At 30.0% G+C, this 14,329-nt stretch overlaps 1 protein-coding gene across 2 annotated transcripts; it reads right to left on the reverse strand.

Moving 5' to 3' along the window:
• Positions 1-2,362: 2,362 nt before the first annotated feature.
• On the reverse strand, positions 2,363-5,668 carry LOC114402236 (transcription factor bHLH111-like). 2 transcript variants are annotated; one of them, XM_028364730.1, is made up of 7 exons: positions 5,206-5,668; positions 3,868-4,612; positions 3,634-3,762; positions 3,451-3,522; positions 3,257-3,322; positions 2,743-2,781; positions 2,363-2,642 (listed from the first exon to the last, which is right to left on the reverse strand). In XM_028364730.1, the coding sequence occupies exons 1-7, from the start codon at positions 5,511-5,513 to the stop codon at positions 2,478-2,480; spliced, it is 1,524 nt and encodes a 507-aa protein (XP_028220531.1). In that variant the 5' UTR covers positions 5,514-5,668; the 3' UTR covers positions 2,363-2,477. The 2 variants fall into 2 exon arrangements, with proteins under 2 accessions (XP_028220531.1, XP_028220533.1); XM_028364732.1 differs by having other exon boundaries at positions 3,451-3,516; positions 5,206-5,643.
• Between the last annotated feature and the right edge of the window lie 8,661 nt (positions 5,669-14,329).

A 14,329-nucleotide genomic window follows, 5' to 3' on the forward strand; every position in this document is an offset into this window, starting at 1 on the left:
TAGTTTATAGTTTGATTTACAATTTATATGCCCATAAAAGCAGTTGTCTACTTATCTCTACTAAATATGTCTACCACGTCCTAATTCCCTTAAACCATGCATATACTTGCAATGATATGGAGACTTGACAGGCAACAATAGTGCGAAGAACTGCCTCATCAACTAATCTGTGATCATAGTTCTAATTAATGACCGAGAGGGTTTTAGTTAAATATTTATTAATTGATCCTTCAACCACACTCTTATCTAAAAGGGATGTTTTTCTATGATGATAATTAGTTGTAAGTGCAAGTACGACTGATTCTCAAATATGCAGAAAAGCTGGAGCATTTGAGTCTTAATCTGCATGTGTACTTGCTTTGTTTCGTGTAAATAAAGGACTTTGATTCAATCATTCACGATGTGCATGTGTGCATTTTGTGATATTTGCTATAGGAATGCAACCTTACTTAAAGGAACACTCAAGTAACTCAGATTCACAATTTGGACAGAAACATAAAAAAAATCAAAATAAAGTTAATCAATCTAATTAACTGTAAATGAATTCTGTTTAATTACATCAGGTATATTATTATGTAAATGAATTCTGATCTGGATGTTGAACTTCGATTAGAAGGGGTTATCAATTCCCTGCACTGTTTCAAATTTAATTAGAGTTTTGAGAGTTGTACTCATTCAACAAATATTTCTTTGCTAATAAAATTAGGGAAAATATTAGGCTTTGAAGTTTGACCAAATGGCTGGAGCAGAATTGATATATAAGGAGAATTGAGAGCAAACATTTCTAACTATTCGATCATATTAAGCTGGATAATGTTTTCGCTAAATCAAATATATGTATTCTTGAAGAAATCTCAGTAGGTTATAACCCCCGGAGGCCAGTGCTGACGTTTATTTTTTATATTGGATTATAATGACAAATATCATCCAGCATCTTATTAATAAAAAACATGTTTTTGATAAATTTTCAGCAAAAGATTTTTTTTATGAAATTAATCAATTAAAAATAAATTTAAACATAACTGTTAAAGTAATTATTATAAAATTAATAATCTTACCATACATAATATCTCTTAATTAAAAAATAGTGAAAAAATATTTACAGCAGCACAGTCTAATTAATTTTTAATCAAAATGAATGGATTTGTAAATCACAATTCAATAATTGTCGTTATGCCAATGGGTAATTTTCGTTCTCATTTTTTCCCCCAAGTATTTTCTTTTGAAATCAATCCTATTTTAAAGTTTTCTATTATAATAATTGATTCATCATATATAAAAATAATCTTCATAAAGTCAATTAATTAAAATGATTCTTAAGCAAATGAAATTAATGAAAAGCTTTTACTAATTCTATTTCCCGTTTTAATTCCCATAATATCATTTTAAATTTTTTTAAATTTTAACTAAAGCTAATTTTTGGTATAAAAAAATAAAGCTAATTTAATTTTTTTTTAAATTAAACAATTATTTTTATAAAAATTATAAGTATAATTAATTTAGTTCAACTAATAATAAACGAGAAATACTAACGATATATTTTTTTAACATGCTTTATTTTTGGGTTAATCATATGCGTGACTCCCATAAATAGCATGAGTCTACACTAATGAAAAAGTATATTATTAGTGTTTCCCACAATAACATAGAAAATGGTCATAAAAGTGCCTTAATTTTCAACATAACATTGATCTTTCAAATTAAATAACTTGATATGAAATTCTGTAATGTTCTTAGTTCTTACCACATAATTTTTTACTACATAAAAATTAATGTCACTTACTACTGAATAAAATATGTTAAATGCTAGGATTATATCTTGTTAGTATAAACTTTGTCCAAGAGAAATTAAATTATTAGTATAAATATTATGAATTTACATTAATGTCTGATGTATTATACTTACATTTGATGTATTAATAACATGCTGTATATTAGATAAAGATTATATAATTAGAAACCGACTCGATTACCAAACTACTAGTATATCATATTTTTTTGGGGAGGTAAGGAAACATATAAAAACGTTATTGAAAACGATAATTAAATTGTATTGAATCTCTACCCACTTGAGAGGGCTATTCTCAAGATATCGTATTTGAATAATATTTCTTTTGCTTAAAAATTAAATAAATAAAAACGTATTTTTTTTATGCATCTTTGTTACTGAAGAACCACATAGTACTAATTTATGCGTCTTTGAACATCAACCAAAATCTGTTTAATTTACTCATATATATTATATTATATTATATTATATTATATATATATATATATATATATATATATATATATATATATATATATATATATATATATATATATATATATATATATATAACTCATGCATTACAGCTAGAAAAAAAAAAAAAAGAGTTGCTTTTACCATGATACCTTTATTCACTATAATTTTCCAAGTTTCGAGCAATGTACGTTACGTACATACGAATAGTATATGTAGTATCCTGACACATTTTTCACCTATACAAACATCCTCTGTATGCTGGTGTCCAGTAATCTGGTCCACTGCTGTCTCTGTAAACTAGAGGAGTACATGAAGTAGGAACTAAACAAAGACCTCTGCTCCGAAGGTCTAACTTGGTGTCCTCCTTATCTTTTCTATCCAAGCTTCCCCATGGGTCCTTCATTAATCCCATGAAAACCAATGTCAATTAATAGGGTTAATTATGGATGAGAGTGAAAACTTGAGAGACTTTTAAAAGGAATGAACAACTTTCTTACCTTGTGAGTGTTAGCCTTCAAATAAGGGTTGCTCAGTAGCTGCAAAATATGTATGAATGTTTTTTTGGTCAGAAAATATGCATGAATGTAATTGTAAATTAAGCAAAACAAATATTACGTTAAAGGAATTGAACAACAAGAAATTCTTAACCCTTATTGTATTATAACTAGTTATATTTGTGAAGGATAAATAATAGTTAGTTAAAATATTTTTGTGTTTAAAACTGCATCTTAGCTCTATGTTATATGTTGGGGATAGCGGCCATGATTAAGCATTAATTTCTACTTAGGTGATCTTTAATAAGGGATGATGCTCATGAGATCAAGAAAAGTGCGCAACCGTTCAATGTAACATTCCTTTATTCATTTTAATAAGGGATTAATTTATTCAAGAAGTCTAGTTTCGTTGGCATTAAAAATGATAAGAAGAAGAAAGAAAGCAATAACAACAATAATGGTGTATTATATAGTTGCATAATGCAATGGAAAGAAACTTTTCCACAATGATGCCCACCTGGACTTGTTCTTGAAGAAACTTTATGTACCCTATTGCTTCAAACAGCACAGATGCTGTATCTGTCTGAAATTCAACAAAAAAATTGATCATAATGAAGTAGGTAGTGAGAAAAGTAGAGCACTGTTAATTATATATATTTATAAAGAAGAGGAAACGAAAAAGCGAGAGGTGTTAGTGCAATGTGTAGTAACCTTTCCAAATGGAGACACAATTTGCTGAAGGGCTGTAATTTTGTCCCCTAGCTTGACTTTGGGTGCCTGCACCTTTTAAACAATGAATAGAAGTTTCTTAACAATGCATACAAAAGGAGGTTCCCCACTTTATGCTTTTCTTTACACTAATAAGTTCATGTGTTGGGTATTTTATATATATACCTTTGAAGAAGAAGCTGTTGATGTATCTTGCTTAGGTTTTTTCAACATTGCATCTGAAGATTCTTCAGATCTTTTCTTCTTTACTTCACGTGTTGTCCCCTCCCCTTTTCCATTAACATTAGTTCTTATCTGCATCACATCATATTGTACACATTTCATAAACAAAATTAAGCTAAAGCTAGCTGTATGATAAACCATAATAATTGGTTTATATATATATAATAGTAACCTTACCGGTGGTGATGGTGTTTGAAGACCTTGCTTCTTTGATTCAGATACGTTCAGGTACTTCATACTAGGCTTTTGACTATGGACTCCAATAACTGGCCTTCCCAATCTACTATTAAAGGATATAACATCTGAGAAATTTCTTGTGCATGAAGAAATATTGGGCATACCATGGTAGAGTTTGCAACTATCACCCACTGAAAGGCTATTGAATCCATTGGCATTCAATGTTTTTCCAAATACTGCTCCTGGTGGCACTTCACTTGCATGATACTCTTGCTTCACCTTCATGTCATGATCATAGCAATTAGGAATCACTCCAGAACTTCTACTTGCTCCTCCAAGAGAGCATGATGATGTGGAGTCTCTAAAAGGTTGCTTGAAGTGTTCAGATTGTGGGAAGTGATGATCCATGGAATTAGAACTCAAGGACATGTTGTTTGTTTGTGGATCAAAGTGGCTACTAACTTCTGGGTCTGGTGGAGCAATAGACCAAGTGCTTACAAGATTGGATAACTTGGTCAACCTTTCATTATTCTCAATCATCGCCTCACTGAACCCATTTAAGTGCTTCTCAAAGCTATTTAATGAAGTTGGACCATTATATTCCCAACTTGTATGATCAAGTTTCTTCAAGTAGTCACACACTGGTTGAAACATAGTGCTTGTCATGCTTTTGGATGACAGTGCATCCAGAAAGTTCTCTCCAATTTCTTGGCCGTTGTGCAACTCGCCGTTTGATCCAACACCTCTAAAATTATTTGTGAAAAAAATTTAGTTGTAATCAAACTAAATGAAAAATATAACAAATCAATCTTAATATTGTGTGCACAAACCAAATTAAAATCCGTTAATTCAGCTTGATGAAAGATTTCAAAGATAATAAAGCACGTGTATATTAAAGTTGTATACCTTATAGTGTTTTAGGAGCGGTTTTATTATTTGTGTGGATGAATACGAAGGAAACTAAGAAAATAGATAGAGAATAAGAGATCATAGTTTTATAGTATGAACACACAAACGAATTGGTTGACTGGAGTAGCGCACATAACAGCTTTTAGATAGTGGAAAGCAAAAGCCTAGAAGATTATTTGACCAATGAAAACCACAGTACCTTAACCCTACTATTAATTAGCACCTATATATAAGCACCCTTAAATTTCACCCTTTTTTCTATCCTTAAAGATTATCCTCGATCTTATCTCTTCTTACCGCTGCCGATTATATATAGCAATAAACAACATCGAATATACCTATTTATAAAAGTACTCTAAATATTCTTATTCATATAGCTATATTTATTCCACTTTTTATTGTTAAATCATTAATAACATATAAACTTACGATAAAACATGACTCCAAAGTTGATTATCTGAAGCATGTTCTCCCATCAACTCGTTGGAGGAAGGAGCAGGTGGCTCAATGAGTCTGCGAGAGGACTCAACAGTGAGGCTTGAATGGTTGGAAGCATTAGTGAAAGATGTAGAAACAGATATATCCTCCTCACAAGAAGAGGAAGAATTAGGGTTTGGTTGGCTGTTCCATGTGCTATTAGTATCGTTCCAGGAAGAAAGAGAATTTGCCTGGAGATACCACCAATTGAATGGGGTAATAGAGGTTGCAACTGTGTTTCCAGCACTTTCTTCAGTCATCTCTCTCTCTAATATCTCTCAATTTTTTTCTTCTTACTCTCCCTTTTATTGGTTGAATAATGGACCTTGGCTAGGGTTGGATATATAACTCTCTATTTGCTTCTTGTTGTTGTGGTGGGGATTTATGGAGAGGATTGCTCCAATTTCAGTGACGTATAAATTTGTAGGTTATATCAATTATAGGGGAGACAATAAAATATGCAGCCTGAGTTTTTCCACTAAGTTCGTGGGCAATTATTATATGAGGTGATGGGCCAGCACGAGTTTAATTGGCTTAATGTTGCTAATGTTGGCGAGCATGGTATTTGGGGTTGCTAGTTTTATTACCACTTAGGTTATTACACATTAATTTTTTATATTACTTTCATTCTAGATAATTAAAAATATAATTAAATCACATCACGTTCTATCTATATTTATGTTTTTAATATAAAGAAGTAGAAAATATTGATTCACAAAAAAATAACAATCCTGTATTGCTCTGTACGTACATTGAGCACTTTCTTTCCGGTCTTTCGTGAAGAGTACAGAGTATTACCACTCATTTCATGGGGATAAATAACTTTATCAAAATATTGTAAAAATTGGATATAAATTAATGTTGTCTGACAAAAAAAAAATTACAGAACATCAGAAAGTGTAATTTCGCATGCAGTTTTCCATATTCATGCAACTATACGTGTTCGTTATCAAATTTTCTATCATATAATAAAATACTTTAAAGGATGCGATCTTGCAGTTCTAAACGAACTGCATGTAATGCTTATCTTAAGCATGGTGTAGTTTATTAATATGGGGTAGAATTTGGATAGAGATAAGCTTTTTTGTGATCATTTTGACCTAGTTTGGTTTAGTTTGTGGGAACTTTTCATTTACCAAATCTTTCTGAATTTAAAACTTTTTTTAAAGCAATTATGCCAATCTTTAGTGCGGTTGCAAGTGTTATGTAAAAGTTACACGATAGAGTTTCTGAAAAAAAGTTTAGGATAAATAAATTAATTTTAAATTATACTAAAAGTTTTATTTTATTTTATTTATTATTTATTAATAAATTAAAGTGGTTCTTGGTTTGTTTTTCAAAATTATAAGATAATACATTCTTAGTGTGTGCATGAAAGTTATAAATTACCTAGGGTAGAAGTTAGGTTATTCAAGTCTTAGAAGTTGGAAAGGGAAGAGTTTAGCATTTTTTATTACCAAGAATCATAGACTCCCGTACACTATTTTTGAACTAGCTGAATTAATTTTCCATATGCGTTTGACTAAATTCAGCTTGTGGGGCCCGCCTGTAGCAAATGGAGATGTTGAGCGTGGAAGGATCAGTTTGTTTTTGTCAAATGGATCGGCATGCTCACCACTCAAAATGTTCTTTTGAAGAAATTTGTTTTGGACAAATGGTGCCAAATGGAGTTTTTCTCTTTTACCATTGTTGGATCGTGAAGAGAACTGAAAATATTGAGATGTTCAATAATAATTTATAAGTAAAACCCATGCAATTCTTTTTTATCCAAGTAAAACCCATACAACCCAGTAGATTTTGTGCTTCTTTTTTGTTTCATAGAAAGAAATAAATTCGTAAACATAGAAAAAAATCATCAAATAAAATACTCTATCCACAATAGAGGGAAAAAATTGCATGGATGAAAAAGTTGTATGCATCAATACGCAAATTCAAAATCTATCTTAATACATGATTTCAACTTCAAGTAAAAATTCATTCACAATCTAAGTAAAATCCACTCAAATATTTTAATAAGAAATATGTAGATAATATATTTCCATTAAATTTAAAAAACTCATATAGAATGTCAATATTAGACATAATATATATCTAATGAAGCCAAGTACAGAACTATAATGCATGTTTAGATTGATTTGATCATATACCAACCTAATTACACAAAGGTAAACTTAAGCATAGAAAAAACAAATATAAACACAATTTGGGTTAACCCACGACTCATAAAAACCGACTGTTATGTTTTTAAATTAGCTAACCTTTATTTATAACCAACTTTGAACCTTTGTCATTTCCACTTCATCAGCATTTAGTTTAAAAACTTTAATACAATATACTTTGTGTTCAGCCTTATTGACCGTAAAATGCAAATCCAAGTAAGCTTCAAAATCTAGTAACAACGGTAACAAAGCCAATTAACATCATATGCTCTAGTTACAAAGCTAAAATCTTGTGTCGCATTGTTAATGATAACAAGGGCATTCCTGTGTTGGTGCATAAAAAATCCAATACTTAATTTGGTTAAAATACACTTTTAGTTGTTTATATTTTTTATTATATTTAATTTGATCTTTTATCTTTAAAAAAATAATTTAATCATTTATGTTTTTAAAGTTAGTTAAAATGATCTTGCTGAAACAATGATCATTTTTAAATTTAGGACATAATTTTGAATTTTTTTTACTTATTTAATATATAAATTATGTCTCATTAGATTCATTTATATAAAAACTTTTAAACCTAATTGATAAGGAATCCATCTCAACCCCTCTTACTAGATTGAGAAAAAGCCATCTCAATACGATCTTTTATTTGAGCCAAAAAGAAACAAACATAATTAAAATGGCTTGAAAAAATAAGTTTCGTGAGAAATCTGAAAAGAATTTAAAACTAATTTTTAAAATTTTTCAGTTATAATGTACACCCCACTAAGAGGATCCTCATATATAGTTACTAAGCTAAGGAGTGTTTTATGAGATGGGTTTATGCAACTCAATAAGAGTTGAAAGAAAAGAAAGGCTAGGAGACCCCCTATATGTCAAAGGAAGGGATAGTCGATCTCCTTTAGACTAGGGGATGGGATTAACATTCTTGGGCAAGGAAAGAATGTATGAGGGAACCTCTTCGATAACAAAGGTGATTCAAACTACTCGGAGGGGCATATAGTTAATATGATGTCACAAACAAAGGAGACACTTCTTGAAGACTTAGAGATCATCAAGTCAAGCGAAACATAATAATAAAGGTAACTAGAACTAGACATAAAACAAAAAAATAATAATTTATGTGAATGTTAATGTTAGAAATGCATGTTTTTCCCTGTTTGAGTAGATGATGTGTGTGTGTCTAGTTACTAGGTAAGGAAAATGAAGTAGGTCCTATACATTAGGTGAGGACATAGACTATAAATGTTTATATGCTCCCTATGGATATGTCAGGGTTATACCTCAGTAAAGGTTGATGTTAACCTGGAATGAACAGGGTAGGCAAAAGGAAAGGTAAGTTCCTTACCCAATGTAATAGGGAAGTTTTGAGTGACTTAATTAGTGTAATACTGATCTTAGACTAACTAAAGTAGTCTAATCTAAGTACTAGAAGAAAGTGAGAGAAAGATGGCATAAGAATCGATTAGCTATTAAGATAATACCTCCTAGTGTCTGATGACTCACTAAAGTTGATAGAAACAAATTCACATAATAGTTGTGAGAATGAGTATGTAACAGAGAAAATTAACATAAGGGTTAGTATAGAAGTAAACCATAGGCAAGAAGAGTTCCTAGAGGTTTAGTGAGTAAGACCATGAGAGCTAAGAAAAGAATTACTAGGATAAGAGAATCATATCCCCGATCCTAAAGTGTTTTGAGCAGTCACTAAGACTTGTGTCTCATTGTTTAAAGTTTCATGTTTTTTAAGGTTAAGCAGGTGAACATTCTAAGATGAAGCTTGATTGCTTGAAGATACTAGCAGGAGGAGATAGTTTAGCATGTACCTTCAAATGTATGAGAGTACATTTTAGTTTATGTACCTTTATTTTTACGCTTTGTATGACCCCTAAGTGTCAAGTGACTTGTATGTTTAGTATTTCGATAAGAGTTTTGTTTAGAAGGATCTTTAGTATTTTATATTTTATTTTCGCTTGATAAACTCAATATATATATATATATATATATATATATATATATATATATATATATATATATATATATATATATATATATATATATATGTTTATGTATATTCAAAGCTTCCATGTTAAAGAAATCTAAGCGTAACTAAGGTAATACCTCCTAGTATGTTACAAATATATGACCTAACTCTGTGAAATTGTTGGTGCATTTAATTAAGTCGACAGAATTTTTTAATCCTGAAAATGGTTTAAATTAAAAAGGCCTTGTGAATTTAAAACTTTAATTAATTGGACCTTGAAACCAAAATAAAATTTCTTGCTCCACCATCGCCTATCCTTATACAATTTATAATTAATTAAAGTTAGATAGGTCAGGAGTGCGTGTATGCAAGACATAAGTTGAAACAATATTTGTATGATCGAGTATCTTAATCCATGAAAATTTTATTTCTGTTAACCTGCCACCCCACATCCATGTAAGTACGCAAGAATAAGAGAACTATGGTGGGCTGGTGGAAGTTACACAATTTTATTTTCTCCTTAAAGAAAATAAATTCAACTGTCTTCCTTGTATGAATTGAAGACCATTGGCTCAAACACAAAGTAACCTTTTAGTTCCTGCACTAGACAAACCACTACGTACAAACAGATGTTCCTGAGCCACATTAATCCATTAACTTTACAACGAAATTAATTAACTAAGATCAAAAGTGAGCCATCATAACCAAATAATCCGTATAATTTTTAATAGTATAGTGTCTTTAGTTTGAAAGATGTAAAGGTTGGATAGGAGACGATATATACACAAAGTTGATAGGTTAGGTGGCTTTATTTTAACATTATGTCCTTTTGTTCGTACTGTTCAATTAGAACTATTGATAACCATGAGAGAGATAGTTTAATTGTTTAATTAGTATATATTATGATTTTTTAACGTGTGACTTAAGAAATTTGATTTGCTTGGGCCACCGGGAAGAAACCTACTAATTGCATGAAAGGGACGACGAAGGGGTTACTGATATCGTTGTGGAAAATATGTTTGACATAAATTGGTCTGTATATTGAGCTGAAAGTTAACATTAACGTATTTGATGCAACCGATTATTACTGAATTGGCGAGAACTATATCTCTATTGCCCTGTTAATCTCTATGTAACATATTTAATTATGTTTTATAGTTTGCGAGAAAAAACTAATAACATTTTTTTAAAGGCAAAGAAGTTAGATTTTATTAAAAGCAGTTTAGTGCACAAGATGTGCCCGAACTGTGTGTGTTATAGTAATAGAGAACATGGAAATTAAAGAGGCCAAATATTATTAATAAACTCAATCAAGAATCCACGTTATCCTCTGAAATTCACTCGAGCCTAATTAATTGGGGAGGGTTAACACTCAACCTATTATTTTTAGTCCTTGACAGACACTCAACTCACTTTTCAGTTCCTACAAAATTGTAAACTTTTAATATATGTGTTGTTCTTGTATTAGAAAGTCTTTCTTTTAGACTCTATTAATTATTAATTATTTAAGATACATTCATGTTATCACTTAATAAAAATTCTGAAGTCAGATTAAAATAAAATATTTATTTATTATGTAGATTAAAATAAAAATAGGTTTCTTTTAAAAAAAATTAATAGAGACAGAAAAAAAAAATAAGAATACCAAACCAAAAAAAATACATGCATATGTATTATAAGTATACTATCCTCTTTTCAAGAAATACTTAAGTGAATCATTTTCCTTATAAATAATAACAATAAAATAGACAAGTATAATTCGCTCGATAAAAAATATTTTTTAAAAAACCATCCAAATCTATTAGGGGTAAAATAAATATTTTTAATTCATTGAGAGTTTTAGGGGTCTAACAATGTTGAATTGTTTCTTTGATCAATTCATTAACTTTTTATTTTCAGCAAAGCTGATTAAATGAAAAATTTGTGTTAAGTTTTACATTGGATAAAAATAAATAATTTAATCAACATGAGTGAGAAAAACATACAAATTTTAATTTAATATCTTAAGATTTTGAGTTGAATATATAATGTTAAATTAACTTGTGTAATATGTTCAAAGTTTATTAATAAAAATCTCTCTTATGGTGTTAATTAAGTTAAATAATGCTTCACACCTTTTATACGGGTTCCATAAAAAAAAATTAAGCATGGAATCTCATTTCTTCTCGTTTTCTTTTAGCAGACATGACACCTATGCAAAAAACTTTGAATTAGAACCCTCTCCCCTTCAGCCATGCGAATATGGATTTCTGCTACAATAAGCTACACTTCATCCCTATCAATTTTTAAGTCTTTCTCCACTTTGGCTTCTCCTCTCCATCTTGCTCATCCAAACTCTCTCCTTACCTTTAACAATCCAGTTGGTTCAAGTTCATCTCATTCCTTGTTGATTTTTTTATTTATCAAGATCTCCAAAATGATTTCTATTTCTTTCCTTCAATTTACTTTTTATCAACTTAAGTTTATCTTTCAAATTAACGTCTACTGTCCTTCAATTTGCATCCCCTTCCGTGAAGGTGCAACATATGCATACTGAGCATACCCTTTTTCTTTAAAATGATTGCACAATAATTTGATATACTGACCCCACTAAAAAATATCCCCCCATAAATTCTCCCAAGAATTTATCTAACCTGCTGCGCTCATAAATATGATAATTAACCTTCATATTTGAAATTAAATCGGATGCCAATATTGTAATCACCATCATCTTAGGTATTTTTCACATACTTCTAATCTAAATTTGTAAGGAGATAATAACGTGGAAGAATTTTATCATCAAATCAGTGATAAATACATTATGATAAAATACGTAAGTACTTTAATTACTATCGAAAAACACAAAAGGATTACAAGTATAATGTAACCCTTGAAGAGACGAATACTTAAGCGCATTTTTTTTAATTCACAGTTTGTTATTTAGCATGGTTTCAAAAGTTAACATTCTTGAAGTTACTGTGGGTTTGTTTGTACCATATCTTTTTAACGATTGAAAGGTTTGAGTGATTAAAATATGTCTTTATATAAGTTTCTTCATGCTAACTAAGCAACCTTTTTTTACACTCAATTCTTTTGATATCAGTTATTTTAAATTATTGTTTTTAAAATACTATAATCTAACGGGCATGAAATATATGTTAAAAGGTACAAAACATGCATCTTTTATGCTCTAACATTCTATACATATATAATTTATCTATTTAAATTTTTGAGAGAGCTAACTTTTATAAAAAAAAAAAGAAGAAGAAGAAGAAGAAGGCATAATTACAATGTTGAAGGTACAGTAAAAGAAAACTATGAGCGTCACTTTTTTGAAATTGGTTTTCCTCATTTTTCTACTGCCTTGGTTCATGGGTATATGATTCCACGAACACCGGGGAATATTTCTCAACAGCCCATCCACTTGTATTAGGCCAAGTACTCATATTCTTAATCATTTAGATTAATCTTAGGAACGACAAATTTCGCAAACAATGAGCTTCCTATATAAAGAACAAATTAGGTGAATATAAACAAAACCCTTTGATATGAGTGGCTAAAACCAAATTAGATAAGGGCATCCAATAAACCCAGTAATAGTGGCAACTCTTTGTCCTACCTTGACATGCTTTATACATTATAATCCTCCTTTTAAGAAATTAACTTCAATTACAAGACCCCCTTTACACATGTGATTAGAGAGCACGAGTAGTCTTCTACTTTTAAATTAAAAACGCATTTTGGATGGGACAAGTTTGGGAGTGGCAATTGCACGCGACCCTTGTAAGTAATTATAAAAAAATTTGCAAGACTTTTTGAAGATTGAAAACTCCAAACCAAAAAGAATTGTTAAACTAGAATAATTCGTGGTCTAGTGGTGCTTGCTTGTCTACATTATATAATCACTACTATAATAAAAGCTTGTTGACCTATTTTCTCTTTGTGGAGGAGTTATTTTGCATTGTTATAGGACTTTTCATTTGCTTTTTCTATTGTGATGTGTTTTCTACTTTCATGTTGGATTCCTCACACGTTTGTTCCAAGTCCAAATTCCACTAGGAGTTGAGTGTTGGTGGAGGATGGCCTATATATAAAAAATAATAATAATAGTAAATCTTAGCAACTCTTCTATTTAAAGAGAAATTAAAATCTCACTGGCTGCACCTAATGTACTCTAACGTTCTGGATGTTGATGCTTTCTGAAGGAAAAAAAAAATTGCATTTATGTTTAGTTTAAAGCTATATGCACATATATACTTATATTATTCATGGGAGAAGTTAAAGATGTCAAGCTTTTTATGCTGAGTGGGTTACAAGAAAAACACGTATAAACGATTTTTCATTCCTAATTAATTAATTAGCCTATTCTTTATAGTGTGATCAGAAGTTGCGTTTAAACATTAGAAATGTAGAATTTGTTTCCATAGTTTTAATTAGTAATTAGCATTGGGAAGCGGATTAAACGATAAACATTTTTATTTTTTGCATGTCTAAATCAATAAAAGTTACTTCTTATATGAAATGCAAACAATTTATGTGAAATTTTAAAAATCTTACTTAAAATACTGCATCTTATAATTAAGTCGACACTGATGCGTCTTTAAGAATCTTTATCAAAAGATTAGAATAATGTTAGTGGTTTACAAGACGTAACCTAAAAGATGATGTTTAAAGCAGAATTTAGCACATACTAAAAGGATATAATATACGGTCTTAATTTTAACTTTGCTTATATTTTTGTGATAAACTTTAGTCATGTATACGTGTCCACAATGTTTTATGTAGGTTTTTGTCACCGATAATCTTATATATTTTTTCGAGCAAATTAATTACACTAAAAACTTATTGGCTAACTTATATGTTGTTTGGTTAGTATCCATTAATATGAACTGTTTTTTGAGGCAATCCATTACTATACGAACTTTATTTAATAGATCGAAATCGAAACGTG

The sequence above is a fragment of the Glycine soja genome, chromosome 20 (assembly GCF_004193775.1).
Source record: "Glycine soja cultivar W05 chromosome 20, ASM419377v2, whole genome shotgun sequence".
NCBI classification, from domain to species: domain Eukaryota; kingdom Viridiplantae; phylum Streptophyta; class Magnoliopsida; order Fabales; family Fabaceae; genus Glycine; species Glycine soja.

Excerpts from the sequence above, each read along its gene's own strand:
- LOC114402236 (XM_028364730.1), bottom strand. The coding sequence starts at position 5,513 with ATGACTGAAGAAAGTGCTGGAAACACAGTTGCAACCTCTATTACCCCA. Across the intron at positions 3,763-3,867 it reads TTCAAACACCATCACCACCG|ATAAGAACTAATGTTAATGG; the intron begins GTAAGGTTACTA and ends GATGTGATGCAG. Across the intron at positions 2,643-2,742 it reads TGAAGGCTAACACTCACAAG|GACCCATGGGGAAGCTTGGA; the intron begins GTAAGAAAGTTG and ends GGATTAATGAAG.